The 15591-nt window shown below is 38.7% G+C and overlaps 3 protein-coding genes and 1 long non-coding RNA gene across 5 annotated transcripts; 2 read left to right on the forward strand and 2 right to left on the reverse strand.

Moving 5' to 3' along the window:
• On the reverse strand, positions 1–5428 carry LOC135668523 (6,7-dimethyl-8-ribityllumazine synthase, chloroplastic-like). The gene is made up of 8 exons (XM_065178513.1): positions 5251–5428; positions 5043–5158; positions 3673–3768; positions 2870–2965; positions 1088–1166; positions 863–909; positions 235–294; positions 1–108 (listed from the first exon to the last, which is right to left on the reverse strand). The coding sequence occupies exons 1-8, from the start codon at positions 5384–5386 to the stop codon at positions 67–69; spliced, it is 672 nt and encodes a 223-aa protein (XP_065034585.1). The 5' UTR covers positions 5387–5428; the 3' UTR covers positions 1–66.
• A 676-nt stretch (positions 5429–6104) lies between these two features.
• Positions 6105–6806, forward strand: LOC135668517 (uncharacterized). The gene is made up of 2 exons (XR_010511007.1): positions 6105–6337; positions 6486–6806. It is a non-coding gene; the product is annotated as an uncharacterized LOC135668517 (long non-coding RNA).
• A 1065-nt stretch (positions 6807–7871) lies between these two features.
• Positions 7872–9988, reverse strand: LOC135668520 (uncharacterized). Its single transcript, XM_065178509.1, has one exon. The coding sequence runs from the start codon at positions 9986–9988 to the stop codon at positions 8057–8059; it is 1932 nt and encodes a 643-aa protein (XP_065034581.1). The 3' UTR covers positions 7872–8056.
• A 214-nt stretch (positions 9989–10202) lies between these two features.
• LOC135668521 (probable uridine nucleosidase 2) lies at positions 10203–15581 on the forward strand. 2 transcript variants are annotated; one of them, XR_010511009.1, is made up of 10 exons: positions 10203–10384; positions 10537–10652; positions 11689–11748; positions 12415–12600; positions 12688–12792; positions 13539–13635; positions 13844–13951; positions 14256–14391; positions 15020–15206; positions 15301–15581. XR_010511009.1 is itself a non-coding variant. In XM_065178511.1 (9 exons), the coding sequence occupies exons 1-9, from the start codon at positions 10342–10344 to the stop codon at positions 15126–15128; spliced, it is 960 nt and encodes a 319-aa protein (XP_065034583.1). In that variant the 5' UTR covers positions 10203–10341; the 3' UTR covers positions 15129–15581. The 2 variants fall into 2 exon arrangements, 1 of the variants encoding a protein (XP_065034583.1); XM_065178511.1 differs by having other exon boundaries at positions 15020–15581.
• Positions 15582–15591: the final 10 nt, after the last annotated feature.

Below are 15591 nucleotides of genomic sequence, written 5' to 3' on the forward strand. Positions count from 1 at the left end.
AAGACAAACTCAAGGAAGCGGTAAAAAAAAGGTGGCTCTAATAGAGGATGAATGCAGTACTGGTGGTCACTTCAAAAGATGGTGTTTAAACAGCGAAGCCATCTCGATCTACATGGAAGGATGAGAAAGAAAAAAAAAAAAAAAAGGTTAAATGTCAGATTAAAAATGATCATAGACAAATGGATTTCCATAACCTAAAAAGGCTAAAATAAGGGGGCAAAAATAAGGACTTACGGCGGTCAAAGCAGCCTCTGCACCCTTGTTTCCAGATTTACCACCAGCTCGATTTAAGGCCTGTACGAAATTGACAGGGAGGGTCTCAAGGCTTATGCAAATAAGGATGGAAATACTATGACAGCAAGCTGTTCTATACAATTTCAACACAATTTGGCAAGAATCACACTACAAAAAAGAAAAAACTTATTTCTCCATATTTCGGAAGAAACTTATGATGTTCAAAGAAGTTCTTGACCGTCAAATGACTAATTTATGCACTATGATCTTTCCCTCTAACATGTTCACAAAGATGTTATGTCATTGTATAATGTCACTAGAAAACATCAGTCAACTTTATTGACTAAGTACTCAGTGAATGCTTCCAAGTTCAAACCCAAAGCCTAAGGAGGACAGGATGGTTGAAAAAGCTAATAGTAGGTTGAGCATTAACTGAGTTCAAAACCTTAAGTAGAAAGGTATGTTGGTCCTATTGCAGGATAGGTTGGCAAATCTTTTACCGTTCCAATATTCAGACAAATACATCATTATTATGAAAGTTGATATTTAGAAGTCCTGAGTTCTGGTTGTCACTGGAAGTGGATCACAACATCCTGAATCAGTTTGTCAAGAATAACATTTTGATTACCTGATCCATGTCATCACAGGTCAGAACACCAAATATGCATGGAACTCCTGCAATAATATTAAAAGGAAATAACATATTAGTTTTCACATGCATTTATATCAATTTGGATATGTTACTCCTTGTTCAACCACAAAAAGTGAAAGGGATATGCTGGTACAGGAAGCAAAGTAATAGCGAAGCAACATACTCCTTTGTAACACACAGAATTTGAGGGCATTGACCAACCTGAAGATAATCCAGCATTAAGTACCCCAGATGCTGCCGAATTTGCAACTGCATCATAATGACTAGTATCACCTCTAATCTACAAAACAGCAAACAAGGAGCCAAGACTGGTAAACGCATCAAATCGAAACATTTGCTAAAAGTTAACAAGAAAATCTTTTCAAAGGAAAGGTACACTTTGCAGCACTACACTACTATAGAGCTTGAATATGCAAAACCAAGGAATTGTGAATAATCATTGGGTCTTTAATAACAGAGATTGTTAGATGATGTCATGTCATAAATTATTTAATTAGCATAATTACACAAGTTGCTTATATTCATCTCGTATTCCAGTTTAGACCAACACAGGAAAAAGGATATATACATACAACTCAAACTTTTTGTTGTCCCTATGCAATCTGTCTTTTTTTTTTTCACCGTCCCACACCTTGATTTCTTTCCTTAATCAATACCCCTTTGATTGAAGACAATGGAACAATTTTAACACTTGTAAATCAATGGTTCACTGAGAAAAGCATTTTAGCCGCCAAGCTCTGTAATACTTCTTTTCTTCTTTTGCATCTCTTTATTTCCTTTCTTTTCACCTTCTACTTCCATCCTATAATCCGCTCTACTTTAAATTTTGCATTTTTTTTTTCTGAATCAACATATATATAGGTAATTCACATGTGTCATTGATTCATCACAGATATGGATCTTATTTAATCCCTAACCTGTGTTGTTTAATCAGGACAGTTGCAGGTAATAATTGATTAGGCCTAACCTTAAGGGTTTCATAAAAGAGTAAGAATGGGTATTAAGATACGCCAAGAGTCATTTATGGATATTTATACATTATGGGAAGCCAGTTCAAGTACAATAATCTTATAGGCAGGATATTTCTCACATTAACCATCCATCATCCAAGACTGTAAGAAGGCTCTTTGAGTTTACATCGAGTAAAGAACTGAAAGTTTTTAGGAATCTTTACAAATAAATACTTGTCTGAAGAAACAAAGTTCAGTTGATGATCATTTCAAGTAAACAGCTGAGAGATGAGTAAAATCCAAAATTTATAGTTGTTCAACAGATTATCATAGTTTTCCCATCATATTTTAAAAAATGATGCCAGGAATCACTGACTGAAGTATTCTTATCAATTTTCCAAAAAGGGCTCAAAGTATTGGAAAATATAAAAAAACAGAAACACCGAAAGAATAAAAAAAGAAAACTGACAAGTGAATACCCGGAAAAAAAAAAAGGAACACTTTTAAGAAAAATAACTTGTATTCATCATCATCTAATGAATATATATCAAGCTTACTTGATTCAATAAGGCTATATGCAACAAGAAGCCCAGAATTCAAGTTTGGAATATTTTTTAAGAAATACTTCAAATTTTAAGTCACAAGAAACTAAGCCTCAACTCTAACTTCAACTTGTTTGCTCTTAGGAAATACAATGCGAAGAAGATTGCTTTACTGTCTGCTAGAATAATTGGTAATAATACCATGGTGTACAAAAATTGAAAACATGTAGTGCATGTCACGATATAGTTAATTATAAACCAATGTGATCTTGATGGATCTCGTTGAGTAAGAATTATATCATCCATAGCAATCATCAAAATTATGATTCTACCATCGATCTAAATCTTAAGATCTAGATCACGGATTCTACGATCCTGTAACATTGCAATTAATGGTTCCTGATGTCTTCATTATAGGCAGATACAAAAATATGATAATGGTAAGTTGAGATGACATTCAAGTAGCTAAGACAGATGTCGATGGGCATTACCACAGCTCCAATGCACAAAATTGCATCAAATTTTCCTGATTTTCCAAGACGTTGTGCAACAACTGGAACTTCAAAGCTGCCAGGAACTTTAACAACCTAGACGAAAGATGATATTGTTCCTTGTCAGCAAAAACATGAACATCAACAGAAATTCATCTTGCAAAAGCAGGCAGTAAGATCTCCAGTGGAGCAAAGCAAAATACTAACAATTATTGTTAAATTGGAAGCTGATGAACGAAGGAAAAGATATAATATGATAAAGAAAACTCCTATGAATAAATTCTGTAAATTAACCGGACGCAATATGGAAGCCCTTAAAGTTGCATTGTTGTATTAATTATGTACCATGATTCCCACATTCAAGGTTATGTTGCCATACATGCACAGAACGTGAGCGAGCTAAAGTTTTGTTGACGATGATTCTTGGGTCTAAAGAACAATAAGAGATGAGCTTTAAGCAAGCTAAATATTGAGATGAAGTAGAGATTACTGATACTCTGATAGTCTAAGCCTTAAGAATCTGAGTTGAAATCAGCTTGTTCAGCAGCCAAGAGCAAAACTGTACTTAATCTTATATATTTCCAGTTGGAACAAGTTTAAAATAGCAGTTACCCGCGAAACAAACCTCAAGCCTTGCAGAAGCATAACAAAACAAGCGCACACATTTAACCAACTGATGATACGCAATATCTCAGAAAGCATTAAATAAAAGTCTACAATTTACATCCCTAAATATAGTCAGTAAACAAGATGATATTTTGAAGAAATTTGAAATTATTAAAAGCTTCATGAAAACTACATACTGTAATATCATCATCATCAACTGAATAACGCTGAAAAGTCTCCAGAGCTCCCTCCAATAGCAAGTTAGTGATAATTTCATTAAAGCGTGCTACAACCTGCATTGTTAAAAAGGCAAAAGAATTAAGTAGTATGCTAATTGGAAAAGGTGAAACTGTACAAACAAATCATTCAATTATGCTGTGATCACCCTTAATCTGACAGTTGTATATGCAAGGTGTAACAGTAGGTTTTTTCTAAGAACATGGGAATTGACTAGGCTTTGTCATGGTTCATTTTCATCAGGATTGCAATTCTGTTTACAGATAAACCCATTATCCTGTTGAAGGAACACTGGACTGTAAATATGAGGAGGAAACAACCAGGTTACTGGCTTTCTTTCTGAAGTCAAGCCAATCACCACAAAACATGAGAAAGTGGTGCCTACCAGCTACAGTTTATAATCATCTCCCAGAACTTTCCACTATGGTAACTTCCAGAAAAAAAAAGAGATCCAGATCGATAATGTTCCAGCTACTAGATCAAATTCTATAAGTTCCTATAGATGAAAAAAACAAAAGTTACCAGATCAAACTTCTCGGCCAGATCATCCATAGGGAACGCTTGTCAGTTAAACCATCTAAATTTCATTTCTTTGGGGACAAAGAAAACAGAATATTTCACTAATAAGTTCATCTAAAAGGCTTTCAGGAAGGCAATGGAACCTATCTTATCTGTTGGCTGTTGCAATTTTATGATAATAAAACCAAATGCTTCACTATCATCCAAACTTGGAAAACTGCTGCAGTCATATCCTCTAAGCAGTATACGGACCAAAGGGAGATAGAAACAAACCCTTAATTTATGGAGTTACTTATCTCAAGATTCTCTTGCATACCTTAGTAACTGGATACTAATTCCTGAAACACCAAAAATCCACCAACTTTGTTGAAAACAGGCATTACGGTGCACAAGCTTATACCTTAGGCATCAAGCTTTTGTTTACAATAGCTTCGCACGCTTACTCTAACAGAACTAAAAACCAAAATTACAATCTCAACGCAATCACTTAAGTGTGGTAATATCTCTGTAGTTGATCCTAACCACACCTCGGAATGATCACGCATTATAGGTAAACAGACATCTTTTTGGTTTTCAAAGAGGAAAAGACCCCAAAGTATCATCTTTTTATCCGTAAGTGTCAAACGTTTCCTATGCGACAAAGCATCAAACAACTGTTCGCCGCGAAACATGACCAAATTTCACCCCTCTAACGGATTGGAATTCAGAAAACAACCGATCAGTTCCCAACCAATAACCATAAAATGAAGCCGTGAAGCTACCGCCAGGAAGTTTACAAAGTCCAGCAAAGAAACAGAACGAACGCACTCACCACCGCGAACTTCAGCCCCTCGGTCTTCGTCAACGACCCGATTAGATGCTTCGTGCCCTCCGCGACAACGGGCGCACGCCCATTCCTCGCGCAGAGTTCCAGTGCGGCTGGAGCAGCTGGGAGGAACCCACCACGAGGAGATCAGAAAGGGGGAAAGGGGGGGCCGTCCAAGAACGGAGAGCGGAGATGCAGGGGCCAAGACGAGTACCTCGAATCGAAGAGGAGAAGGAGACGAGGGTTTCGGGAGAGCGCCCGAGGGGAGACGGAACCGGTCGAGGGTTTCTTGGCGTCGCCAATAGCGATGGGAAGAGACGGCCGAGCTCGGTTGCGGCGAACGAAGCCATCCTCTCGTCTCTCCACCGCAACACTATCACTGAAATCGACTACTTTTGTACATTATTTCGTTTAAAATAGCTCGCCAGCACGTGACAAATTTACACACACACGCCAGCACGTGACTCACACACACACACACACACACATATATATATATATATATATAATTGATGGAGATAATTTGAACCCTACATATAATATTCAAACACACATGAATATATCAATCCTTGATTAGAGTATCAAGCATTAAGTAAATATATTATAATGCTTTAATTTAAATCCAAATGGATTTATAAACTAGATAAACCTATTGATATTAATTTATCTTAAAGATTTTAATCAGTGGTTTAGACTCAATAAATTAACATATGAGTTATCCCATCCAATCGGATCATGATATATCTATTCATCAAAGAATTACTTTGAAGATACCCTAACAACCAAATTTTGTCAACCCTTTCACAGGCTTCCTTCTCCAAATCTACTGCAAGTAATCCATCCACAGTAACTTGTTAGCATATGCATGGAGGTGGATATTGCATCTTTTCCTGCATCAAGGAGTATGATCTGGAGTGACTCTTCTTGCCCATCCTTCTTCAATCATGCAAGAGGTTTATTCTCTAGGAATATGCCTTCTTGTTGTATCTTTCCAGGAATATACCCCTCATCCATTCAATGCATCATATAAGCCTTGTTTGACAAGTTCTCTAGGCTCCTTCAGTGCCTCATCTGTTTTCTAGGCTCCTGTAGAGAAATTGCAGCTTTGAATCTGTTTTGTTGATGGTCATCTAATCATTTCCAAATTCCTCCCTGTCTTGTTGAGTGAGGCCATGATTAGATGACCATCAGCAAACAAGTTCACAAGACATGCACATCCTTGATCTTTTCCCTACTGTGTGCATATTCTCAGTCCATCACTGGTATCAGGAGCTTATGGCAAATTGCTCTGTTAGATAATAGTAGGCTTACTAAGAATCATTTTTCTTTTTTGTTTTCAGAATCATGTTTTACATGTCAATCCATCTCTTTAATTGATCTTTCTTTTACTCAGGGAGTCCAACTATCTTCTTTTATTGTCCTGAATGATGACACTTTTTTCTCATGCAGGTGATAACTAGCTCAGAGGTATGCAATTTGATTGTGTTTCTGGGCATCTGTTAGTAACACCTCATGATTATACAAGGATCATTGCTGAATATGATGGATATTGATGGTGCCTAGAGTAAAATACCAAGGACAAAAAAAATGCAATTGCAGTGCAACCCTATTTCCAATTGCATGTTCACCTGCATCTGTTCTATTTGTAGCATGAGAAAAGAATACATACATAGCTTCACATCCTGTCTTGTGAGATTATAGTGTAACAACACAAACTCAACATATTGATTGTTGAAGCTCTTTTTATCACTAGTGTTGTTCTTAGTATCACACTAATGATATTTGATGATAACTAGGAATCACAAGGCTCTTTTGTGTTTTTGGAGCTTAGATCACACCACATGATACCTTTTCTGTTGTCTTTCTTGTATACTCTAGTCAATCTAGCTTGGACCTTTGGGACATTTTGGATGATGATGACCTTCCACTAATCAGACAACCAAAGAGTGATTGTCTATGCATGCCTTTTCATCTCAGGATGTCTTGGCACTTTAAAGGGAACCACCTTTGTAATCCCAGAAAACCACACTACAATGATACAAAGGAAATCATGGTTGATGTGAGAATCGTAAAGCAGGGATGCCGAGTGTACTTGTAGAAACACAAGCTCTCAACATGTTCCATATAAGATGGGAATTCTCATGAGCGTTACATAATCGACCAAAAATAGAGCTTTTCATGACTTTATCACAGTAAAAAATGTAGGTGCTGCAAATTTCCAGCATTCAGTTCCTTACTAGCCAAAGCATTTGTTTCTTGATTATGCAAAAGTGAGATTGAATAAGCAGCTATAAGATTCTGTTTAGTCTACATATTTTGCCTACAAAGGCTACATAATGATGATATCCTTTTTAAGGATTATGGAGTGGCAATTGTCAGATAACCATTTCATCCAACTATAGTTTGCGGATCAATAATCAAACTCCCAATTGTTTCACTTCAATAACTTTCATACAGGATCTAAATTCACAGAAGCAGAATTAAAACAAGTTTCTGCAAGCATTGAAGTTAGGTTGCCTGATGAGAATCATTACACTGTTGTTTCCTTGCCAACACTTGTGTCGTAACATCGACCAAAATCTTGAGGGTAAATTTGCATGAACACCAAAGTAAATCAAGAAATGAGGCTTTGGAATATCACCTAATGGTAAATCAAACTTGCATAGGATGACTCAAAGACAACAAATTTTCTTGTCACATTATAATGATTTGGCTTACTGCAACCCTTCCAATGCAATTATACTGGTCTAGAGTTCCATAGATAACAAGCTACATGAATCTTGTAGGATTTATGCCCTTTTCTTAAGCTATCAGTACCTGTTCAAGCAAGTCATGTAGGTAGTTCAAACTACTAAAACTAAGAATGTAGTATACATGGATTGAAGGACATGGAAGCTCATCTCATAGTTAATGGCAGGTCAAAGTTCAAGAAACTGGAGGACGTGAAAAAGTTTAATCTAATATTCTAACAATACAAGAGGCTCAGATAACCAACTGAGAAAAGCAAAGCATCTCATACTTCAAATAAGTGGTTTTTTGTAGAAAAATGCCCAGTCAGAATCACCAGATGAGTCCACCACAAGCCCCTCTATGCTAATGGATTCTGCACATGAGGTGGGTCCTTGTGGATGAAGAACTTTTGCTTCACTCTTTTCAGCTTCAAACACAAACTCGACAGATCCAAAACCGGATGGTGCAATATGTTCATTCTGTTTCTTTAGAGTGGAGCCGATATTTTTCGGGTCAAGCTCAAGATCAGGAATGGATCTTACTCTATCTTCTTCATGGTGAATGAAGCTATCCTCATCTTCCGAAAGCCACTGACAGTGATCCAACTCCCCCAACTCAAATATCCTACTGACCGTTCCTTCTCTCCATGATATGCTTGCCTGAGAACTTGGCAAAATCTCTTCTTTAGCACAAGCATCATCCTTCAATGTAGAGATCCTATCACATGAGAGATTCTGAAAACGATCTAAATCTACAGAACTTGACGGGTTTTCCAGGCATTCAAACTGGAAACTGAGCCCAGGCAATGGTGCTTGAGAACTTGTATCATTGTTTAGTGACCTTGGTGACAGGCTAATTGTTTCGAGGGCCTCTGCCATTGCATCCATCTTAGAATCAGCCAAATTCTTCTGCTTCGTTGAACTCGAAAAAGATGATGGTGTGCAAATAAAATGGACTTCATTAGAGGAGTCCTCAGAACCATGGCAGGATCCTCCCATCTCTTGTTGAGGCCTCACAAGTTTGCTTTTGGATATCTTTGCAATCCTTTCTAGGATCATTGAGAAAGGACTATCACTACCACCAGTAGGAGGAGTTTGCTGAATGCCAATACCTGATGATGGTGTTGTTTCTAAAGCTGGAGAATCGAGGCCCAACAAGCCCCTAAGCTCAGGCGACTTCTTCCTGCTAGAATCATCCGGAGAAGATCTCCAATATCCCATCAAGAACTCATCTTTGGGCATATTATCTCCATCCTCACAAGGGGGAAGAAGCCACTCCACAGAAGCTTCAGCAGGACAATGTGCGGCAAGGACTTTAGAGCTAGAATCGAAGCTTCTACCGAGACCCGAACTGACAATCTCCGAAGGTGAAGACAGCCAATGAACGGACGCCCGGGCGAGAGGAGGAGGCGTCACGGAAACCAGAGTCGGATAGGGACACCCACCGTGAATCTTTTCGATCTCCAGTTCATCTCTGCCGATGGTAAGTATGCCTCTGGGCCTGCATTTCCGCCGGTCGTGCACTCTGGCGATCACATGGCCTGCGGCAAAACATACAGGCGTGGCAGCCACCGCAGAGGCCTCCACGGTGAACTCCGGCGAAATGGATGCTTGAACGGGAGGAGTGGTGGCCGAAGTCGGTGTACTTATCAGCTTCCGCTCTCCTTCCTTCGCCGAATCGGAACCTAGAAGAGTTCTCTCGGGCGTGGAAGCCAAACAAGAACCAACTTTTCCCTCAGAACCCCGTTCAAGATTTAATCTTGGATGAGGATTCTCGCCATTGGAGCTGGGTTTCCTTTTGTTCCATCGCGGGAAGAGATCCGGGGGTCTGGATTTCGAGGCTTTCCTCGATTCGAGCTCCTTGGGGAGTTCAAGATTGGATTTTGATGCGTTCTTTTGGGAGATTCGGTACCTGGCACCGTTCGTGGAGTTCTTGGGATTGGAGGCCACATTTTTATGATTCGGAGGCGCGGATCTGGGAGTTCTTGGCACTGATTGGGATCGGGCGAGCGACTCTTTGGCAGATGAATCGGCGAGCAAGAATCTGACACATCCCCGTTTGGGTGGCTCAGCGGAGCCAAGAGGGGGAATGGAGCTGTTGTTGAGCTCCTTCAATGGATTTCTGGGGCTCGGCTTCTTCTTGGACTCCCGTTTCTTAGCCAAAGACTCTTTGGAGGCCCTCTTCTCCAGCTTGGGAAGTGCATTCATGGCTCCTCGCCCCATCCCTCTCAATAGATCCGTTGGCAAGACGGGATCGTTTTAAACGGGACGACGTGGTTGGCCTCGAGATTCGGCAACCTTTCTTCGATCCAAATCGACCGCCATGTGACGAGCGAGCGATGACGATGCCATAAGATGGGCGACGATCCGGACCGTACATGACGCCGACCCGACAACATCAGACGGTACGATCGATGACGGTGGCATGAGATGGGCAACGGTGATTGGCTCGAGCTCTTTCTTCTTCGGCACCGCCGTTGACGATCACGTGGTTGGTGGTAGTATTAAGAGAACTGTGCAGGACGAAGACAACGAACCACCATCATTGTCTGTAGCTGCCGCCCTGGGGTTGCGCCATGGAGAGGAAGAAGATCATCATCGACACCGACCCCGGAATCGGTATTCCGAAGCCCCAACTCTCGAATCCAAACAAAATCCTGCTCTCTTTGATTTGATCTGCAACTTTCTTGGATTGGATTTGGATTCATCGGATCGAAATCTGATGCTAGACTGTTATTTGTGCGTTCTGCATGTTTGTGTTGCGGGATAAGATGATGCGATGGCGATATTTGTGGCGCTCAATTCACCGGAGATAGAGGTGATCGGACTGACGACGATATACGGGAATGTGTACACGACCCTCGCCACGAGAAACGCGTTGCATTTGGTATTGACTTGAAACTTCGTTTACTGCAAGCAAAGCTTGGATTTTTATCGATCAAAATACAATTTTTGCTCAGGAAGAAAGGTCTTTTTCGATCTGATCTAGTGATATGGTGTTAGGAAGAACCAAAATACTGCAACCTAAGAATTAAACGCAGGTAAACTGATCAGATCTAGGGAGAAGTTCCTTGTGGATGTCGATTGGTCCATGACCCAGCCTTCTTGCCATGAGATTTGGGAGTTGTATGATCCTGTTATGGATGATTACCTGCAAGATTTCATTCGGCATTAGAGATAGGTGTTGCAGTTGTGCCTAAACACTAACAGAGATGTTATACTGGAAGAATTGTAGCAATATTGTCATGTGTTTTGCAGTTTAAAGAATGTTGCAGTTCCAAGAGTTAGAATAATCATCTGTACTCCACCTGCTCCTCTTGATGTTTTGTCCCTGTGAAACTTTGTATGATTGTTTAGATACCTGCAAGGTGAGTTAATGATCTATGCCTAGGACCTTATTACATTCCCAAGTTATATTTTTCTCTATAGTATTTTCAGAAAGGCCAGTTTTAGGTATGTCATTGTGAGTTCCTTCCCCCTCCCCACCAAAACCCACCCACCACCACCCCCACCCTCCCCCGCCCATTGTCTTCAAAACCCAAAAGCAATACTATTGTCTTGTAAAATGGGAGTTTCTTAGAATCTCTTGTCATTTTCATTATATTCAAAATATGAGATGATCTTGAATTGATGACTGAAACAATGACCATCCATTGTATAAAAGAATGAACAGGACTAGACAAATTTTATCTACAATGATCTTATATGTTGTCACAGAAAATCTTGTATTTGTTATCTAAGCTTGTTCTGTACATCAACTATAATTTGCACTTTGTCTTTCTGCAAGGAGAACAGGCGATTTGTCCTGATGTTAAAGTATCAGACCAGTTATGCATTAATTATTGTGCTTTTGAAAATATTTCATATCTAAATTTTAGTTGCTCACCTGTGTATATTTTTTCTTATTTTGCCAACTGGTTTAGCTAGAAGTTGCAGAGAGGAGTGATATTCCAGTTGCTGAGGGATCTCATGTAACAATCACGGTATGCAGCAAATAAGGTTCCCGCAAGTTGGCCATTTTTTAATAGATTTTCTTTCAAAATGGTTGTTCAATTTTTGGAGATTGCTATTCATGTCTCTTTGTTATTTTTCTTTCATTTACTAGTTTCTTTATATTTAAATTAAAATTTAGTTGAACAAGCTAAGTGATGTATGCAAGAATTATATCACAAAAGATGAATGCAATTGTAGAAATCTCAACAGGGTAGTTGAGATTTCTTGAAAATTACAGTTCCTTACTCAACTAGTTGGATCATAACTTCTAAGGTTTCTTGAAAATTATCATTGTGAAGTAGTCAGTTTGTTTGTGTTGATTTCGCCTACTATATAGTTCCTTACCCATCTTGGTTTTCTGATGGCATCAGAAGTTGGATTGTTATTTAGTTGCGCACACAAACTGCAGGGGTCTTTGTTCCTCCTGATCAATTACCACAAAAAAAAAGAACGATTTGGCCTTATGAATGAAAGTTTCAATCTAATGCTTGTTAGTGTGCTAATATTTCTCGTATCCATATGCTGTTAGTTTTACTGTGGAGTCATAATAAGAGACCTGACTTCTACTTTATAACGTCATTCATTTCCTGCATTGGAGTCACAATAAAAGACCTGACTTTCACTATATAATTTCATTCATTTCTTGCATTTCAAAGAAAGGTACAAAGCTCCGGATTGCAGATTTTGTTCATGGTTCGGATGGGCTGGGAAACCAGAACTTCCCACCACCAAAGGGGAAGGCCATTGATGAATCAGCTGCAACATTTCTCATAGAAAAAGCTAGCCAGTTCCCTGGAGAAGTTACAGTGGTAGCTCTAGGTCCGCTTACCAATATTGCTCTGGTCAGCTTCTTCTGATCTGGATCATCATTTATCCTATGTTCTTGGTATTTATTTAATGCTGCAAAATTATCATCTGTTTTGTTACAGGCCATTGAAAATGATCCTGAATTTCCAAAGAAGATAGGGCAAATTGTTATCCTTGGAGGTGCCTTTTTTGTGAATGGCAATGTTAATCCAGCAGCTGAGGCTAATGTATGCTGTTGCAATCCTGGCAATATTGCTAGTTCTATTGGTTTGCCTTTGAGGTTTATGTTGTCATGCAAAATTAAACTAATACTCATCTTGCAACCAAAGTCCAAACTACTAGAAATTATTCCATATGAGACAAGTTGGCCTGTAAGGTACTTAAATTTGTTTGGATCTCAAGAGGCCATGTATCCAATTACAAAGTTAGAAATCGAGGCTGATCTGCTGTCATTTACCTTAGTATCATGTTGAATGTGGTCAAAGCTAAAACTTGATGCAGTGGTCTTAACAGAAAAGATGAAGCCTCAAGTGTTTCTGGGTAGATTGGTAGCAGAGAGGACTGAAAGTTGATCAATTCAAGCTGGACTAGCATTAACTCTCTAATACTTGCTTTTACTAAGTTATTGGAAGAAGTATTGCAAGATATGTCATGTTTTTGAATCAAAATTTCATTCTGTTTTGGCATAGCTAATTATTTACCTTGTATTGAGAGATTATTGCGTAAACATATCAAGCGGGATATCTGAGTGCAAATCATCTCAATGTATTGTCGATAGCAAAAAAGTAGTTTTTTTTTTTCCTGAAGTTTGTGTAAATTATTATTTGTTTAGCATGTTCAGCTATGCTTGTTATTGGTTCTTTAGAATGAACAATATGAATATCAAGTAATTTAAGCACCTTTTTCAGGATTTCCCTCACAAATTATATCTTATCTATTTCATCTTTATTTTTTTGTGAAAATCCTTAAGCAGATATTTGGTGATCCTGATGCTGCCGATATTGTCTTCACTTGTGGGGCTGATATTTCGGCTGTGGGAATAAATGTTACACATCAAGTTGTTCTTACAGGTAACTAATGCCATATCTGTGAAGTTTTTGACATTTCGAGGAACTTGTTGGTAGCTCGAAATGCTACACTCATATAATATAAGCTCTATCAAAGATCAAGCTCGCCTAGTTAATAGAATGATCTTTCTACCAAGATGAAGACCCTGTCATATTCAGTGCTTTATCAAATTTCTCATTCCTCAGCTAAGGTATTTGTAATTCATTTCAGATGCTGATTGTGAAAAGCTTGCAAAATCCGAAAGCAAGCTTGCTCAATATCTGTGCAAGATTTTGGGAATCTATTTTTCGTATCACCGTGAAGCCTATGCGACAAATGGTTAGTAAAGTAAGAGTAGTTTTGAGCAATGTTTAAAATGTTGTTCCACTACTTGATTTGGCATCTTATTGGACTAGAGATACTACCGATATACCCAATTGTACTGCCCAATATCACTATAAAAAAATAAGAACAAATGATGATAGGTACGAAGCTATATGATCCAATATCTGCCATTGGTCTGACCAGTGACAGATATCTGTCGATACATATTTTTGTACCACTGATGTCTGTAACCTTAGGATGAGAAATATGGTTAAGCGGCATGTATCTATAACATGATCTTTGTGTGGGATGTATGCAGGTGTTTACCTTCATGACCCAACAGCTCTTCTTGCTGCGGTTGATCCTTCATTGCTGACTTATACTGAGGGGGTGGTTCGGGTTCAAACATGTGGTATAACGAGAGGCATGACGATATTTGATAATACCAAGAAAAGGTAACAAGATTTTCTATCTAGACAATTATTTGTATGCTATCCTATCATGAAAATGAGGTTGTTTATACCAACCTTAAGTTATCTATTGCAAGTATATGCCACTCAAGAAGTGTATCATAGTTGAACAGACATGCACTTTCTGCAATGAAGGGATGGATGAGATCATCAACCATCTATATCCATATTGTGAAAACATCGAAAAGTTCTGATGTTTAATGTCTGATCACTTGATTACATGCTATGCTTTCCATTAGAAAATTATGTATCTGCAAGGCTTTTATCTAGAAAATTATGCATATCTATGCTTTCTATCCGGGAAACTATGTATATGCTATGCTTTCTTAAGTATAATGTTTAAGGCTGCTAGTGACATTACCTTCAAGTTATCTCTGCACATATATGCTACTGAAGAAGGGTATCATGGTTGAGCAAAATGCCATTTCTTCAACTTGGCGAATGAAATCAAGAGAAAACTTCACTCATGCTTTTGCTTCCTGTTGTAAGTTCTAAGATTCATGGTTTTGGCAAACATGAGTTTCTTCAAGACTAGGAGAAAAACCACGTTTCGTTTACTTTCATCTTTTTCTTCTTCAGCTCTTCTATGACTGATGTGCTTAAAATGTTGCAGGTATGGAGAAAACACGGAATGGTCGAACAAGCCCACAGTCAGGGTTGCTGTAACTGTGGATGCTCCAACCGTGGTCAAGATTATGATGGAGAGGCTGATGAATTCTTAGGAGCAGCAGCAATCCGAAGAACACCCAATAATGGTGCCATGGGAGCAAAGGGATGGCAATGGCTGCCCACATTGACTGGTTGCTAGTACTTTGGAAATTGTTGCCACTAAATCATCTTCTTTCTCTCTGGCAAGACCATTTCATACCTCCTAATTAAATTGTTCATCCACAGAGTGATGCTCAAGAACACATTTGCTGACAGAATGCGAGAGTAAGAGCTACTTGCAAGAACATACATGCATCAAACATTTGATGAACATCCAGACATAAGACAACACCGCCTGTATCACCAGTAGTCAGCCTAATGTGATGCAAACATCAATTGGATACCAAACGATATATATATATATATATATATATATATATATATATATATATATATATATTATCTCTTCAGTTTTAAGACAAAACTCAATGAGAATTTACTCTGAATCTTATATGGCTTTTGTACCAGCAATGGACC

The sequence above is a fragment of the Musa acuminata genome, unplaced genomic scaffold (assembly GCF_036884655.1).
Source record: "Musa acuminata AAA Group cultivar baxijiao unplaced genomic scaffold, Cavendish_Baxijiao_AAA HiC_scaffold_1129, whole genome shotgun sequence".
NCBI lineage: Eukaryota > Viridiplantae > Streptophyta > Magnoliopsida > Zingiberales > Musaceae > Musa > Musa acuminata.

What these genes read in the sequence shown, in the direction of transcription:
- LOC135668523 (XM_065178513.1), bottom strand. Translation starts at nt 5,386, where the DNA reads ATGGCTTCGTTCGCCGCAACCGAGCTCGGCCGTCTCTTCCCATCGCTA. An exon ending in AGGGGCTGAAGTTCGCGGTG is followed by an intron (nt 3,769 to 5,042) that starts GTGAGTGCGTTC and finishes TTAACAATGCAG; the next exon opens with GTTGTAGCACGCTTTAATGA. An exon ending in TAATGCTGGATTATCTTCAG is followed by an intron (nt 910 to 1,087) that starts GTTGGTCAATGC and finishes ATATTATTGCAG; the next exon opens with GAGTTCCATGCATATTTGGT.
- LOC135668520 (XM_065178509.1), bottom strand. Translation starts at nt 9,988, where the DNA reads ATGGGGCGAGGAGCCATGAATGCACTTCCCAAGCTGGAGAAGAGGGCC.
- LOC135668521 (XM_065178511.1), top strand. Translation starts at nt 10,342, where the DNA reads ATGGAGAGGAAGAAGATCATCATCGACACCGACCCCGGAATCG. An exon ending in CGACACCGACCCCGGAATCG is followed by an intron (nt 10,385 to 10,536) that starts GTATTCCGAAGC and finishes TTGCGGGATAAG; the next exon opens with ATGATGCGATGGCGATATTT. An exon ending in ATCCAGCAGCTGAGGCTAAT is followed by an intron (nt 12,793 to 13,538) that starts GTATGCTGTTGC and finishes ATCCTTAAGCAG; the next exon opens with ATATTTGGTGATCCTGATGC.